This window comes from Solenopsis invicta, chromosome 11 (assembly GCF_016802725.1).
Source record: "Solenopsis invicta isolate M01_SB chromosome 11, UNIL_Sinv_3.0, whole genome shotgun sequence".
Taxonomy (NCBI): domain Eukaryota; kingdom Metazoa; phylum Arthropoda; class Insecta; order Hymenoptera; family Formicidae; genus Solenopsis; species Solenopsis invicta.
The window spans coordinates 12,513,321-12,529,335 of NC_052674.1; the positions used below are offsets into that span (position 1 = coordinate 12,513,321).

Sequence of the window (16,015 nt, forward strand, 5' to 3'; positions counted from 1 at the left end):
GACAAACGAAAAAATGGGAAGAATATTGGACATCGACATCCCAAGAGACCGGATAGTGGAAAATAATAGGATATGGTCCTAACATAAAAAGAATATATATATCTCTCTCTCTCTCTCTTTCTCTGTATATTAAAATTAAATATTCGCCAAATTTTGTATTAATTTGACCAACGATTTTTCATTCACCTTATACTTTTTCTTTAAAAATAAAAGGAATTAATATAGTTTTTTGTTGCTAAGTTTTCTAGTAGCTCTTCTAGGAATTTAATGTCAAGTGCGCCTGAAGAAGAACAAAATTCCATTGTACGCGGGTATTTAAGGATTAACAACGTTGATAGTTGTACCAAAGTACAACTTACAAAGCATTTAATAACATTAATTGTGTTATAGAGAAAGTTTGTCATCCTCCAATAATAAATGTTGTTCTTCTTTTTCTACGAATAACAAATCCTATCAAAATGTACAGCCTTGGCCATAAATATGAAGTACCTTCAATTTAATGCATTTTCTTTAAAAAAAAAAGAGATAATAACAAAGAAAAGAGGACTAACAAAATATTAAAATTATTATAAAAATAAATATTATTTTCTAATATTAATTGATTTTTCGTAAGACAAAACGTTTACGTTAATTTATAAGGGTGTAGTACTCTATACCCAGAGAAAAGTTTTTTTTTTTTAAAACAATTTGTTTGAAACAAAGAAATTTTTTCATTGTTCTTTTTATTAGAATTAAAGAAATAGTGTGATTGTGCAATACACATCTTTCCCTTAAATAAACAAAAGTACATTTTTGAAACCAAACAATCAAATTATTTCTTACATTTCTGTTAGTATTATTTTTAAATTAAAAAATCCTTTATTTAAATTAAACAAATAATTTATTTATTTCAAAAAGGCTAATAATGTCATTTCTTGAAATTAAATAATTCTTTTTAGATATTCTCATTTCAACGTAAAAAAAAAGTTAAAGAAACGATTTCCTCAATCTAAACATAACTTTTCTCTGGATGTATATATTTATAGTTCTGTATATCGAGGCTGTAAAAAGTATCGACATACGTGGGGATGAGATTTAAACAAGACGCAATATCAAAGGAAGTTTTACCTCGTCATCACAAGCGTTTCGTCGCAACAAAAGCGTCTCCGCAAAAAAAGAAAAAAAAAATTAGATCTACCGACGGCTCTACAGAAAAATATTCTTGTCACGGTACTATCGCCCGAGTCCCCGTTCTCTCGAGAAGCGTACTTGAAACGTGCACGCCGCGAGAATTCGCGTATATTCACGAGAGCGCAGTGGCAGAGCGCAATTGCACGGGTTCGTTAATATACCCATTGTGATATCGTGGTGGGCACTGCCGGTACGGGTATTCCTTGCTGCCGGCGGTGAATTGCTGCTGCTGCTGCTGTTGCTGTTGCTGCTGCTGCTGCTGAGGCTGGTGCTGCTGCTGCTGTTGCTGATGCAGACCATGGGGGTGCCATCCGCCGTTGCGGGGATGAGAGGACGCGGGGGCGCGCGCGTGCGGCCCCGACGGGGCGCCATTGGCCACCACGGCTCTGTAACGTCCCTGCATGCCCAAGCTGCGGTGCTGATGACTCCCGGGGCCATTCATCCTCCGTCTGTCCCTCTTTCCTTTCGCTCGTGTCTCTCTTTCGCTCTCTATCTCTCTCTCTCCTCCCCCTCTCTCTCTCTTTCTCTCTGCTTGCCTCACCCTATCCTTTTTGTCACTTGCTCTCTCCGGCGGTATTCCCCTTCCTCCCCCTTCTCCTTCTCCTCCTCCTCGCCGTCGCTGTTGCCGTCGTCGTCGTCGTCGTCGTCGTCGTCGTCCTCGTCCTCACGCTTGACACAAGGAGGCCTCTTCTCGGTATGCGCGCGCGACGCTGGGCGACGCTGGGCGCAGCCAGCCGGCTGTCTCTTCTCGCCTCTCTCACCAGATCACTGGTTGAACCGATCGACGTGCACCGAGAAGAACCTGGCGAGGGTATTTAAATGTTACCTGGTCGGGGAGGATCCTGAACGGATGTGGCAGATTTCTCTCTCTCTTTTTTCTCTCGGTCTCTCTAACCCCTCCCCCCGACTTGACATTTCGAAACGCGAGACAAAACGCGTCGAGGGAACGTCCGAGTTGGTCGCGTACCACCGATACCGCGCCTCGCGACACTTGGATATTTTTCGCCATGGAAACTCGTTCGATCGTGTCGTGTTTATTTCCTGAAGAGAGCTTAGAAAGAAAGTAATCGTCGATTACTAGTAACGGTCGATGACGGTTCGACTGGACTCGACAGAGACCCCCTAGCGCTTTATCTCCGATTTCAATGAGAATTAAATCAATTCTCAACGTCGCGAGAACAAATTAAATATCCGCGTCAAGTAATCAATCGAGCCAGAAGCAAACATGTATATGCCGCGGAGAGAGAAACGTATGTTACGCTTATCCAAAAGCATTGTCGGGAAGTACGTTTCCTCTAAGAGCGTTTTAAAATGCGGCTATCGATTGTCAAAGTAAACGACTTGTGTAATCGACTGATAACTAAATCGGATGCGTTCCTCGACGTCTACAACACGTGCTGTATGCTCGTAATTCATGGATGACCTTTTCCTAAATATTGCTCTTAATCTCTGCTAAATCCTCAGTCTTCTCTCGCTTGCCTCATGTCGCGGACAGTGTTGTTAAAAATATGTGTATCTTATATATGCGATATCACGCACGTTTCTTGATAACTGCATTTATATCTAAATACACTGATTGTGAGAAAAAGTGTTTGATATTTGTGATAATTGCGTGGTAAAATGATTATGGTTAAGAGCTCCATTTTTATAGTCATTATTGCTATAATGTTAGTAATAATAACTTTATGTTTGTAATACTGTCAGTTATAAAAAAGAATGTACTATAAATTATGAATAATCTTAATATTTTACTATATTAATATATTTGAATTATATTAATATAGTAAAATATCAAGATATGAACGGTAAAAATAAAATTAACATTTCTATGTAACAATCATAATTATAGTGAATACAATTATTTTGTCATCATTCGCTTACTATTTGCGTAGTAATAAACTAAAAACTACAGTTTACATAGTTAAAACAACTAAATGTATAATTGACACCAAAAATGACTATGTATCATAGTAATTGCAATTTACTTATTTTCTTTCAGTGTATATTTAAACACAAAGTTGCCTCGATCTGTATTTCTCAAGAGTTTAAACAGTCTTATGAAATTATATACACATCTCTGTTTTAAACACAAAACTCAATCGCAATTTTAAGCAAAAGTCGATATTGTCTTTACTTTTATGATACATCGTTGGACATTGATTAAAAAATGTACACAATTATTAAAATTATATATTGGGATTACATTGATTATAAAAGAGAAAATTATTTGTGATTATAATTGATTGTTAAATTATAATTAGGACTATCATTTTACAGTTATTACTGTTGTAATGTTTATAATATTATAATAATATACATTAAATTTGTTCGAGTTGCTTGAAGTCTTCAAAAATGTTTGTACTTTAAACGAGATAAACATACATTTCAATATTAAAAAAAGAGAAAGATTCTAAATGCAAAAAGTATAAGCGATACGAGGCTTAATCTGTTGTACACAAAAAATATTTGATCATAATTTATAATCATTTTTGGCCAATTATATTTAAATTGGTAATTGCAATCATTTTCTTGTCAGTGTAACACACTGTAACACCCACTATATGTTATTATTACTGACATTCTAGTAGTAATAACTATAAAAATTAAATAAATGTTTTATTTATACGGGGTGATTCTTAATGGTTGTACCCACTTTTTATCATAGGAGCATGACTTACCGACGCATTTGTATTTCTAATCTTAGAAATTACAAATGCGCCGTAAAAGTCATGCTCCTATAGCGTTTATAAGTCGTCTGCTAATTTTATTTGCAGTATACACTATCTCTCAAACGTTTCAGCACGTTTGAGATTTTCTCACATCTTACGAAAAGTTAAATATAAAACTTTTAAAAATTTTTTTAAAATTCATGCAAATCAAGTACATTATGGCAAACATTTTTTCTCTTTTTTTCTGTAAACTCTAGTTTCAAAGTTAAAATTTATTTTTTAAAAAATAATTTTTAATAAGATAGTCTTTACATGAGAAGTTCGATATTGTAGCACTAAATTTTTTTAAAAAGTGGATACAACCATTAAGAATCACCCTGTATATTCAATTATAGTCAAATATCAAATATTTTTCTCTCAGTGTATTACAAGCAGTTTCAATTGTTACATAATAAAAGTACCACGTATGAACAGATATCATTCCAGCAGATATTCGAGAAACATAACAATTTGGCTGTTACACACGAGATCGTATATTTTTACCAACACTGAAATATCGCGATAAGGCACTCGTGAAAAGGAGCGACTTAGTGCTACATGTAAATCAGATTCAATAAGCTGAACGGAACGTTAGCAAAGTCATGTAATGCGAATATTTATGCCGCTAATTTTCGAAAATGTCGCGCACGTCGTAAATAGCGCTTGCAGATTCTTCTTCGATAGCAACTTTCTTTAACGGTTAATGTCATTTACTTTGTGCACAGCGCAAAACAAGGTAACCTGAAAATCCATGAAATTCGAGCAGCATGCAAAGGCACTTTGATGAGCAACAATTTTTCACGAGGCGATTTTCAAAAGACATATTGTCATTTTAAATAATGCAGGACACATTGTTAGTGGACGACATCTTGAAAGGAATTATGACCACTTATAAGTCGTCTGCTAATTTTATTTGCAGTATACACTATCTCTCAAACGTTTCAGTACGTTTGAGATTTTCTCACATCTTACGGAAAGTTAAATATAAAACTTTTAAAAAGATTTTAAAAAATTCATGTAAATCAAGCACATTATGGCAAACATTTTTTCTCTCTTTTTTTTATGTAAACTCTTTAGTTTCAAAGTTAAAATTTATTTTATAAAAAATAATTTTTAATAAGATAGTTTTTACATGAGAAGTTCGATATTGTAGCACTGAATTTTTTTAAAAAAGCATTTTAAAGCTTAGAAAGTCTGTTTCAAAATAATTTTTTGTCAATTTTCAATTTTATATAATTTAAGAACAAATATTGCAGAGGTAAAATTAAAAGACAGATTTCAAGCTCTATCTTTTCTCTCTAAAATACAACTTTGAAAACTTCTTTACAATTTTTTTACCGAAATTTTTAATTTCATGTAAAAGAAAATTTTAAATGTATTGAAACTTTTGAGTAGTAGCGTATATTGAGAATTTGTTGCTTCTCTTCTCTCTTTTCTTCTTATTTCTCAGCTATAGATAAAGATGTTGCATGTGTAAGGTTAAAATTGATTTTTCACTAAATATTCCAAATAAGTCGTCATGTACTCAATTGATAGAAATCGAATAAAAGAGAATTAGCACTATCAGAAGCAGTAAAGCTTCTTTATCATGCCGTGAATTATAAATAAGTTTTACGAAGTAACTTCTATTAATATACCTATTCCTGCTATTCCTAATGCTATTAAAGTATTCATTTAGTCATTACCAATACTGTAAGTATTCACAATATTTCAGCACCATTCATCAGTTTGTAAGACAGTAAATTTTTGAGAGTTAAGGTTATAGAAAAATTAAGAAACGAAAATGAATAAAGAATCGTAATCGACTATCTTATCACAAGTTGCTGCAATGTGTCAGCAACCGTTGCAACAATGAAACGTTGCATCCGTATTAAAGTCCCTCGCACGCTTTGACTTCATGTTTCTCAAGGATTTCCCTCGCAAAACGTGTATCGACATTTATAGAGAAATATCAGTTTTGTAAATTAACGAACATCAAAATAAACGCTCCTTTTCAACAGCTCGCCGGCACGCAAGGCGCGCGTTTAGACATCCAAGTCCTAGGTAAGCAGAGGCACAACAAGAGAAGGAAAAATCGTACAAGTATATACGCTTTTGCGCTACCCTCTCTTATCGATCGCGATATTTACATAATGAATCGAGGTACAATCAGTCGTTAATACAACAAGGGAGAGACACTTACAAATAATGCATACAGTCGATAGGTCGAAGCGCAGGGGAAAACAAATGGAAGGAAAGTTTCCACCATCCGTGAAGGTGCGAGCGATGTTTATTGCTACTTGGGCGATGTAAACTATAATCTACGTAAGCGAAAGGAATAGAAATAGTTCCATGCAGCAAAAAAGACAGACAGTTCCATGCGGTGAGCAAAAAGCGCACAAGGATGCATTTTAGCGATTAACGTAATGGTACAAGCGAGGAGGGCGACGACGGCGTCAGATAGGAGAGAGAAATGGGAAGGATAAACGAGTCCCCTGACCAGAATTACGTTCGATTCGAATACCATATGCATAATTGATTTCCGTAATTTTCGCAAGTGCGAGGTACTCCAGCAAGAACGAGAATGAATACAAAATGAAACGTTAAGGGTATTTTAAGTCCGGCAGTTTACGGCCCGCAATTGGCAGCAATATTATTACACATTCTATGTTTTGATGATACGTACAATGTTCACCACTTCTGTAATAACATCATTTAGTTTATGTTTCGAATCGCTATTACGTTTCCCACGTGTATTAGTTAATCCTGTGTCGCGGTCGATTTCATTACTCGAAAAATCACTGTGTCACTGCAGTTCAGGTTTGAATAAATAATGAATCGCCAATATAACCGCAAAATGACCTATTTCATCTATTCTTTTTGTGATGTCTTATTATAGCCTAACATTTATGTGTCTTATTATAGTATATAAAAGAGAGTAACCTAATGCGTACCGGTCACCTAAATCGTACGTCAGCATTTTTTCCCTTGCAGAATATAAATGACAACTAGTAGCAAAATTATGCAATAAATAATAAGAAATAGACACAAAAATGTCCAGATTACGTCTTAGTTTGCGCGCGATACAAATACTTAAAAAATCCAATTTGATTGATGTAATTTTTGGTAAGATAATTATTTCATTTAGAAGATATCACGGTGATGATATGGGATACTTTCCAACTACAAAGTACACAGGCGATACTGTGTAACACATCGAATAATCTTATCCTTGTTGTTCGTCAATATTAAACAAGGATAGAATGATTCACAGTGACCCCTTGACTTTGACATGTGCTGTCAAGGTCATAACCTTGAGTAACCTTTAAAGGGTTCAATTGGCAGATATTCTTGAAAACTCATTAATAAAAAAGTTTGAGAAATGTACCAGATCATGTCAATATTGAAGAAAGTAATGTTTGCTAATAATTTTCTATATTATCAGTCCTATGTTACGTATGTGTAGTAGTAGTAGTACCAGTAGTACGCGTGTGGTTGGAGGAAGGGCATCGTACCTCCCTCTGCACTCTTTGTCTCGCCAACAATATTATAACCTAACCCAAAACCAATTTTAGATTCAAATTAAAAATTGTTTTATGTGAAAAATGGAAAACCCAGATGAAACAATACAAAGTATCCCGTTCTGTCCCGTTTTGTCTTTTAAGCAGAACGGCGAAGAGTGCGGAATGCAGAATTGCTAAATTAAGCAATTTTCCCCTAAATTTGAATTTATCACGGATTTTTTTGAGAAAATAAAAATACTACAAATACACAATATAGAAATATTATAAAAACATTATAAATTTCTTTTAATTCATTGTCCCTATAAATATTTTCCTTAAACTTTTTAAATTTTCTCACAAAATTTGTTGTTACAACAAACTCCTTTGAGGAAAAATCCCTCAATTTAGTTAACTTGCGTGAAAAATTGAAAGTCGATATATGGAAGAGTACAATTATAGACCTTGTTTCACCCTTTACAAATATATGTAGCACTTAATAAATCTGTTATTTTATTTGACCACAAAAAAAATAGCTACAATTGTTCTCTAAGTATGTTTGGAAAAGAAATGTATGTGAATTCAAATTATATTAATATTACATTAAATACAGCTCTTTAGATATGCTCATTTATACAGCTCTAACCATAATTCTTATAATATAAAATAACAAAAGTAACAAATAAGAATTCAGTTAAAATACCCTTATTTATGATTATCTCAAAGATTATCCTCAAAGGATTATTACTATCTCTTTAACGTAGTCTGCAGAACAAATAGTATGATTATGAGATCTATAAGTTATAGTTGCACGGTACAGCACTGAGAATTCAGTTTCATTGCAGTAATAGAATTGATAGTAGCAGTATCAATTCGCAAAGAATTTTAAAATAAAGTATGTGTTATATTATGATCCTTTTGGTGCATATTATTTATATCCCATTACTCAGCAAAATTTCTATAGTATGCCAGCGGATTAGCAGCAATCGTGTTCGCATTAAACTCCTATTCTTCCTGTAGAGTCCGATATAACTTGAGCTAATCTAATGGCAGATAGGCGACAGAGAGATTCTGCTAGATTTCTGCTGCTAATTTACAATCTGCTAAACTGTGTGTAAAGCTGCTCTGTTTCTACCATCAGTTAACTGCTAAGTGAACAGATTCTATCATATTTCTGGTAGTACATTATCCTTATCTGATGATATAGATTATTATAACATCAGCTTGTCAAGATTGGGCAAATTATGGGTGTATTCTGTTATTTACTCAGAATACTGAAAATCTGTAGTATATGTGACTATAAATTTTAAGCATTCGCAGTGAATTTTGGAAGGCAACCTAGGTCACTTTTAAAATATTATGGTATATCCTATAACTCTTTTATATGGATAGCAGGTAAAAATCATATTTTTTTAAAAATAAAACATTGTTTCTTTGTTTAATACATGTTTTTAACACATAATATGTTATATTTAACATATTGAGCAAAAACACAACGTTTCATTTTAAAAACACAACGTTTTATTTTATTTTAAAGAATATGATTTTTATCAATTCTAATAGATAGGCAAAAAATAACATTATTATTCTGTTACGGCAACCTTAATTTTTTTCTCCGTGATAAAATAATAAATATATAAGTTTTTCCTTGAAAAAAGGACTCTCCTTTGTTTACAGGGTAAGATGAGATCTATAATTGTACTGTTCCATATAAATTTTTTACTTTTCACGTGAAGCAATTTCCAATTAAAAACTAAAATGTGGGTTATTTTTTTTTAGATGGGGAAGGAACGGAGTTCCTTTTCGCCTACCTATGTATTGTACACACATGAATAATATAGAAAATTATCAGCAAATTACTCTCTTTAATATCGACATCAATTGGTATCTTTCTTGATTCGCCAATTGTAAATATATCTCATTTAAAAACTATTATAGTTCCGATATTTTGGTATTTTTACTCAAAATGATCTCAGAAATCTACATGTTGTTACAGTCTTGACGGGACACCCAGTATAATAGTAAATGTTTTAAACGTCAAATAATCATGTCCAATATTAACTTGCATGCAAATTAATGTCAAATAAGAAATATAACACAAAATATCTTGACTAATACGATTAACTTTTCCCTATATACTCTTCCTTATATAGGGTGTATTAAATCACAATTTTCCAGCCATCTTATGGAGCATTGTCATGCTTTCCATTATTAGATATAAAAAAAATGTAAGACATATTTTCGTCAGAAAGATATAAAATTTAAATGTAAAAGTAAAATTTCAAAAATTTTCAGGACTAGTAATAAAATTTCCAAAAAAATCCCTAATTCCAGAGGACATAGTTTCAAATCCCTGCTTTCCAGATTTTTTTTTCTGATATTAAACAACCTGATATCAAAAAAAGTTTAAACAAAAATTGTTTAGCTTTAAAATACCTGTCCAACAATGTCCAATTTGATTTATGTTCCTACTTAAAATTTCAGACTTGACCCAGGTTTATTCTGCTTTCAATAGTTTCCAAAAGACCGAAATTCCATTGTTAGTTCAGGTAGGCTTTGGCATTGAAAAATTTTTCCCCAACTTTCGACAACCATCCATTCCATTGTCGAGAAAAAGAGTCGTACAGGTAGTCTAATATATCTCGTATACACACGCCTCGTATTATTATGAAGTAAATAAAGAATGTACGAAATATTACAGCAATCTTTCAAAATTCTTTCGTACATATAAATTGCGAGAATACATCATAGTAATATAATATTTGAATAAAAGTTTCGCAAAAATTGCGTTTTTCTAGAAATTCTAGAAATATCCAATAATTAAATAGTATAATTAAGAACAGCTTCATCAATAATTTTATCTGTACAAATTAATGACACTACGCGTTTATATCTTCTAGGCCAATTTACTCTATGTAAATATAATCAAAATAATTTTTCTCTCTATAATCTACGATATTTAATCATATTAAATCTAATTTTTAATTGTTATTTATTAACATTTTCGTAACATTTGATTAACATTTTCTGGAAATAAAATAGTAACATTCTATTGTCAATATGTTTGTCTCCTCATTATTTTATAATCATAATTTCTCAAATGATACTAATATGTCAAAAAAATATCGAAAACGCTTCTAAAGAATATTTTAAATGTTTATCTCTTAAAATACATACGGTATATATATATATATATATATATATATATATACACGCACGCACGCACGCACGCACGCACGCACGCACGCACACATACAAAGTGATTATTAATGGTAGGTAATTGTACCCACTTTTTACCATAGGAGCACGCATTTGTAATTTCTAATATAATAATATGTTAGAAATACGTATCCGTCGGTAAATCATACTCCTATGGTAAAAAGTAGAGACATTCATTAATAATCACCCTGTATATATATATATAATAATTGCATTTTTAATCACACTTTAATCACATTATAAAAAAAATTACCAATAGCAAAACTATTTAAATAAATGAAAATAAATAGATGTTATTGTAAACCAAACAAAAAAAATGCAAAGTTAAGAGATGATTACATAATTAACAATCAATTCACTGTACTCTGGAGTGGGATTATTATTCTTGAGTCGATTAGCTTTAATAAATTGATAACTAATTATTGTTAATTATTGTTACTTATCTTCCAAGAAAGTTATTCCAAGCAATAAAACAAAATTATTTGTGCTAGCTTCCGTTTGCAGATGTGGATGCATATATTACACGAAGCGATACATTTTCATAGCACATTTGACTTTCATATTGTGTGTGTTACGCGCATTCATTTACGGTACTCGTGTTGCCGATTGTGACGCGATTCTACGCTGCACATCGACCCGCAATTGGTAATACGAATTGTAATTCAATATAAAAGATAATTTTCTAATGCATTACATTCAATTTTTATCTTTTTTAAAATATAATTTTATGACAAATTCACATGAGCGGCGCGCGCATGTGCATACATGGAGTTTTCTCTTAGAATTTATCCTTGAAATCATAGTAATCATGGGACAACACATAGAAGAACTTTACTATAATTTTAATAAAATTTACTAAATTTTATTAAATACTAAAATTCTTCAATGACCATGTTATACCACGAGGACTTTACATTTTTTAAGAGAAAATTCTCTCTATACGCATTCTGTAACGCTATATACAAGGTGTCATAGAATTCGCGGACATGAAATGCATACAGCGTTGTCTAACAGATAAAAAAAAATTCTGGGACAACAAATTAAGCCCGAATAGTACTTTTTAAATGAAAATTTAAAGTTAACGCTCTAAATTATGCATGAATCAAACGCGGTATAAGCAGAGATGGGCACATACATTATACAGAGAATCACGCTGTGTCTACGGATTTTGAGATACCTTGTGTATTGTATAAACCGCAAGCGGGAATTAATTAATAAAGTGAGAAATTAATTAATAAAGATCCGCGAATCAGCGTACGTCTGCGCGATTTGACGACAACCCAGCGTTTACACGTGTTCACAGTTGCTGGGAGACATTTGAACACGTGTAAACATTGGACTGTCTCTTGTCACTGAATCGCACGGGTGCATGCTGATTCACAGATTTTTATTAATTAATTTTTCATTAATTGAATCAAAAAATGACAAAGAACTTTTTTACTCAATTTAGCCTGCTCACGAGAGACAACGCGACTATTACTGGACACTCTACACACATATATGAGCAAAATTATATAATTTTAAAGTCATATAAATGTTTTTTAACTCAAATTAGTTTGTTTTATTATTCAATGTAGAACTAGTGATATATAAAAAAACACAAGCAGTCAGTAAGTAAATTGACTAATTACAACAATTTAGATAATAACTTAAACAGTGGCAAATAAAAAAAATGTTAATTTCTTTATTGCTTACACTTTTACTGATTAAGTTTTTCTATGTATCACTAGCTTAAAACTATTGAAGTAAAATAATTAAAAACAAATATTTTATGTCAAAAAAAAATCAAAAAGTAAAAAAATCTAATTCCCAAAACAAAATCAGTTTTTTATTTTAAAAAGTTACCACAAAACCCTGAGTTTTAAAAAATTGTTATTATTGATTGTTAATTAAAACCCAATTAGTTTCATCTATAACTTTGTATCAAATTACTGTAAACAAAACCAACAATAAATACAATCAACATTGCATATTTTGTGTGCAATAGTGTGTAATACACACATACACACACACGTGATATAATTCGATATACATTACATTTTTATCTTTCTCCAAGAATAAAATTACGTTCTATATTCTATTCTAGATTCTATACATGAACTTCGAGCAATCAAAATGTCATTTATTTTCAACATTTTCAACTCGAAAATAATTATTCCCATATTCATCATAACTAAAAATGGACTTCTATTTGTAACGGTAGTAATATGAAGGCATGTTCCAGTTTGGTCGGAACAATATCATCTCTTGACGGATAGTTTAAACGAAGTTGTGCCCGGCGCTCTGTTTGCGTTATTCGACGTGGCGAGGATCTCTCTCAGAATCCTTTCTCGGCTCGCCGCCGCTTTTTGTGGGCCTTTTTGGGCCGAGAACCATCGCGGCATCGCCGCGCCGCGCCACGCCAGGCCGCCCCGTGATCCCTGGGCACAGGTCCGAGGAAACGATTAAGTGAACCGGAATATCCAGGCCCCGTTGCTTTCGGGTCTGGACTCGGGGCCCTCTCTCCGCTTTCGTGCGGGCGCCGGGCCCGGGTACAAGGGAAAAATGTCTGCGGGCCCCGACGATAACCGTAAGTTCGTCGTGTATTTTTAGGCGGATCTCTTCGTACTAGCTCGCTCGACGTTGACAACGTGATAAAGCAACTCGATTGTCTATGAGGAAAAGAGACGGAGCACTCAATCTTTAAACAGACAAAGTCTGTTCCATAATAAATGCCTTTGAACAAAATATGACATACGAACGAAGGAGATGAACGAAACAATATTAAATATATATATGGTAACTTTGGTATTTATGCCACCAAAAAAAAAAAAAAAAAAGAAATGAAACAAATGAAAATAATTAGCTTGCAGTTATGTGTCTTGATGTTATATTTGTATTGTTATGATTCCAGTTTTTTAATGTTAATATTAACGAAACCTTCATATCGGTTGAATCAATTTTTTTAGCGAGTAATTACAACTCACTTCAAATAATTATTGTAAAGAATGTAAAAAATTTAATCATTATTTCACAACGCATAAGTATAGAGGGATACAGAATGGAATATAGCAAAATATAAGTGCTTCGTTTTTGTTTAACTTGATGTCTTGTACATTCCATCTGTTTGAGATGAAACATACGGTGACCAGATTTGTCCTTTATTTTCTTCGAGAAAATAAAGGATACATTTGAAAGGTTCTAAGGTTTTCTTTCTACCTGGTTCCAAACCAGTTTATATAACTAAATTTATCAGCTATTCATTTATCAGCTAAATGACAAAATTGGATTTTACGAAAATGAACAAATCTAAAAGGTAACTAAATAAAAAGTCCTTTAGAATAAAAGACGCATGGTCACTGTAATTACATAGCATTTTTAGCACACGGGATTTATGCCGCAGTACAGATGCCTCGTAATTGTGGAGCAGCACTTGCGCCTGTGCAAAGAACACAAAGTGCACATATCTGCACTTTATTACTATCTGCACATGCTAACCTCTTCTATATTGCATTATTATTATTATTTCGTATAGATTTATCGTTCTTATTCCCCAATAAACTTTGTAAACACATTTTGTAAGTTATTATGTGTTACTTTACACCACATTTGTAAACATTATTTGTAAATTATCTTGCGCCGTACATCCTCCACATTTAGTAGCCTACTCTTATGGGATATATGACGGAAGTTTCTTTTTCACAAATATAAAAAAAAAATATTTCATATTTCAAATTTTTTTATAATAGTAGACAGTATAAAGTTTTTATTGGTATAATTCTGTTGCTTTAAACATAATAAATAATACTTGATAAATTAAGTTTTTGTTAGGTACAGCGTACATCTCTACTTTGGAGCTACGAGAACCAATGTCCGAATTTTTAAATTACCTGAAATTTATAATTCATTTTTTATATTTCTAAAACAGCAAGTTTTGTACGTAATTTGTGTTCTTTATATTTTAATTATTAATGCTGTTTACTGATGTTTTAACAGTGTTAATGAGTGCTGAGTAAACGTGGTCTACGTGTACATTGGCCGTTTTTGCACAAAGGTTAAAATGAGATTGACCTCTATACAATTATTATTTTTCAAAATGTATTCATAGAAGGACATTGGCCCTTTTTAACAATAATAGTGGCTCTCATTTAGAGCTCATTAATGAATATATCTCAAATTTGGCAATTTAGGACATTGGCTCTTTTAGCATCAAGTTACAGATATATTCTATATATGCATGTACGTATATACAGGGTGTTCATTAATGGCTGTCCCCACGTTTTACCATAGGAGCACGCATTTGTTATTTCTAATATAATATGTTAAAAATACGTATCCGTCGGTAAATCATGCTCCTATGGTAAAAAGTAGGTACAACCATTAATGAACACCCTGTATGTATGCATGTATGAATGTATAGACGACCAGGAATCTTTTCATTTCTTTTACTATTATACTTTTAATACAGTTTTCTCTTCGCGCGTTGCATCGCGACTATTGATCGAAGAACTGTTTCTCGATGAAGGCACAATGTGTAGACATAGAGTGTAATACGGAATTATGTAACGCGATTCTGCTTTACATTATACGTACCATAAAAGATACAGCAAAAAAATATTCGGAAATTGTATTACAATGTATACCAGAAAGCGGTGGAAAAATAATAAGTTTCTCAAATTGTTCGAGAATGAAATCAGAAATAAAAATATTATTCCCAGAGATTGTTCGCAAGATCTACCAACTGTAATGTAAACCGGTAGAAACAAGACGTTCGTTCCCGAAAGCACGCTCTCGCGCGTTTTGAGGCGCTCAAAAGCGGAATCGTGCGACCTCTGTCTCAGCGTGTGAAATCGGTTCCCTCGACACGTGGTAAATATTCACGACGCCGTCTCGTCGCCGCGAACAAAAACTTACTACCATTCCAAAGAGGCGATCACGTGTATGATGCGTTCATCAATTGACAAAGGAATTAAGATGAAGATTATTAGAAACGGTTGGAGAGTCGGATTTTGCGGAAGAGGAACTCTTATCGATCTTCACATTTTCCGTAATACAAAGGCTAATCTAGTCTACTCTTCATCGACTCTTCAACCACGTTTCCAGGCGCAATGCGTATCGAGCATCGTTTTTCGCCTATCTACAAGGTTCTTAAACTCGCAGCCCGCAATGCGCGAACGGATATTTTTAGCCGAATAATTTCGTTTCAAAAGTTAAAAAAAAAAAAAATAAATAAATAAAATAGTTGGCTCGATCAAAAACGTCGGCTAACAATAACCACACGTTTGAGGATCTTCCTCTTCCCTTCTCCCTGCTCTCTCATTGTAACGTTTATGCTACACGCGCGGTGATATTCTCCGATTCCTTTTATCGAGTTCATGAAATTTTGAAGCGGCGCGTGGGATATGCATCGAGCGGACGTCGCAAACCAGACAACCGGGCAGTCAAGCAAGCAAGCAGGCA

The 16,015-nt window shown here is 33.1% G+C and overlaps 1 protein-coding gene across 4 annotated transcripts in view; it reads right to left on the reverse strand.

Annotated features, from left to right (window-relative positions):
* Positions 1-16,015, reverse strand: part of LOC105204511 (RING finger protein 44) — an 81,784-nt gene that overhangs the window by 21,001 nt on the left and 44,768 nt on the right. For 3 of the 4 annotated variants that reach the window (XM_026138279.2, XM_026138278.2, XM_026138277.2), the window contains exon 2: positions 1,332-1,972. The exons of the other annotated variant lie outside the window; for it this stretch is intronic. In XM_026138279.2, coding sequence (XP_025994064.1) covers positions 1,332-1,612 — 281 coding nt within the window. In that variant the 5' untranslated portion in view covers positions 1,613-1,972. The remainder of the gene's footprint in view (positions 1-1,331; positions 1,973-16,015) is intronic. 4 annotated transcript variants of the gene reach the window in all.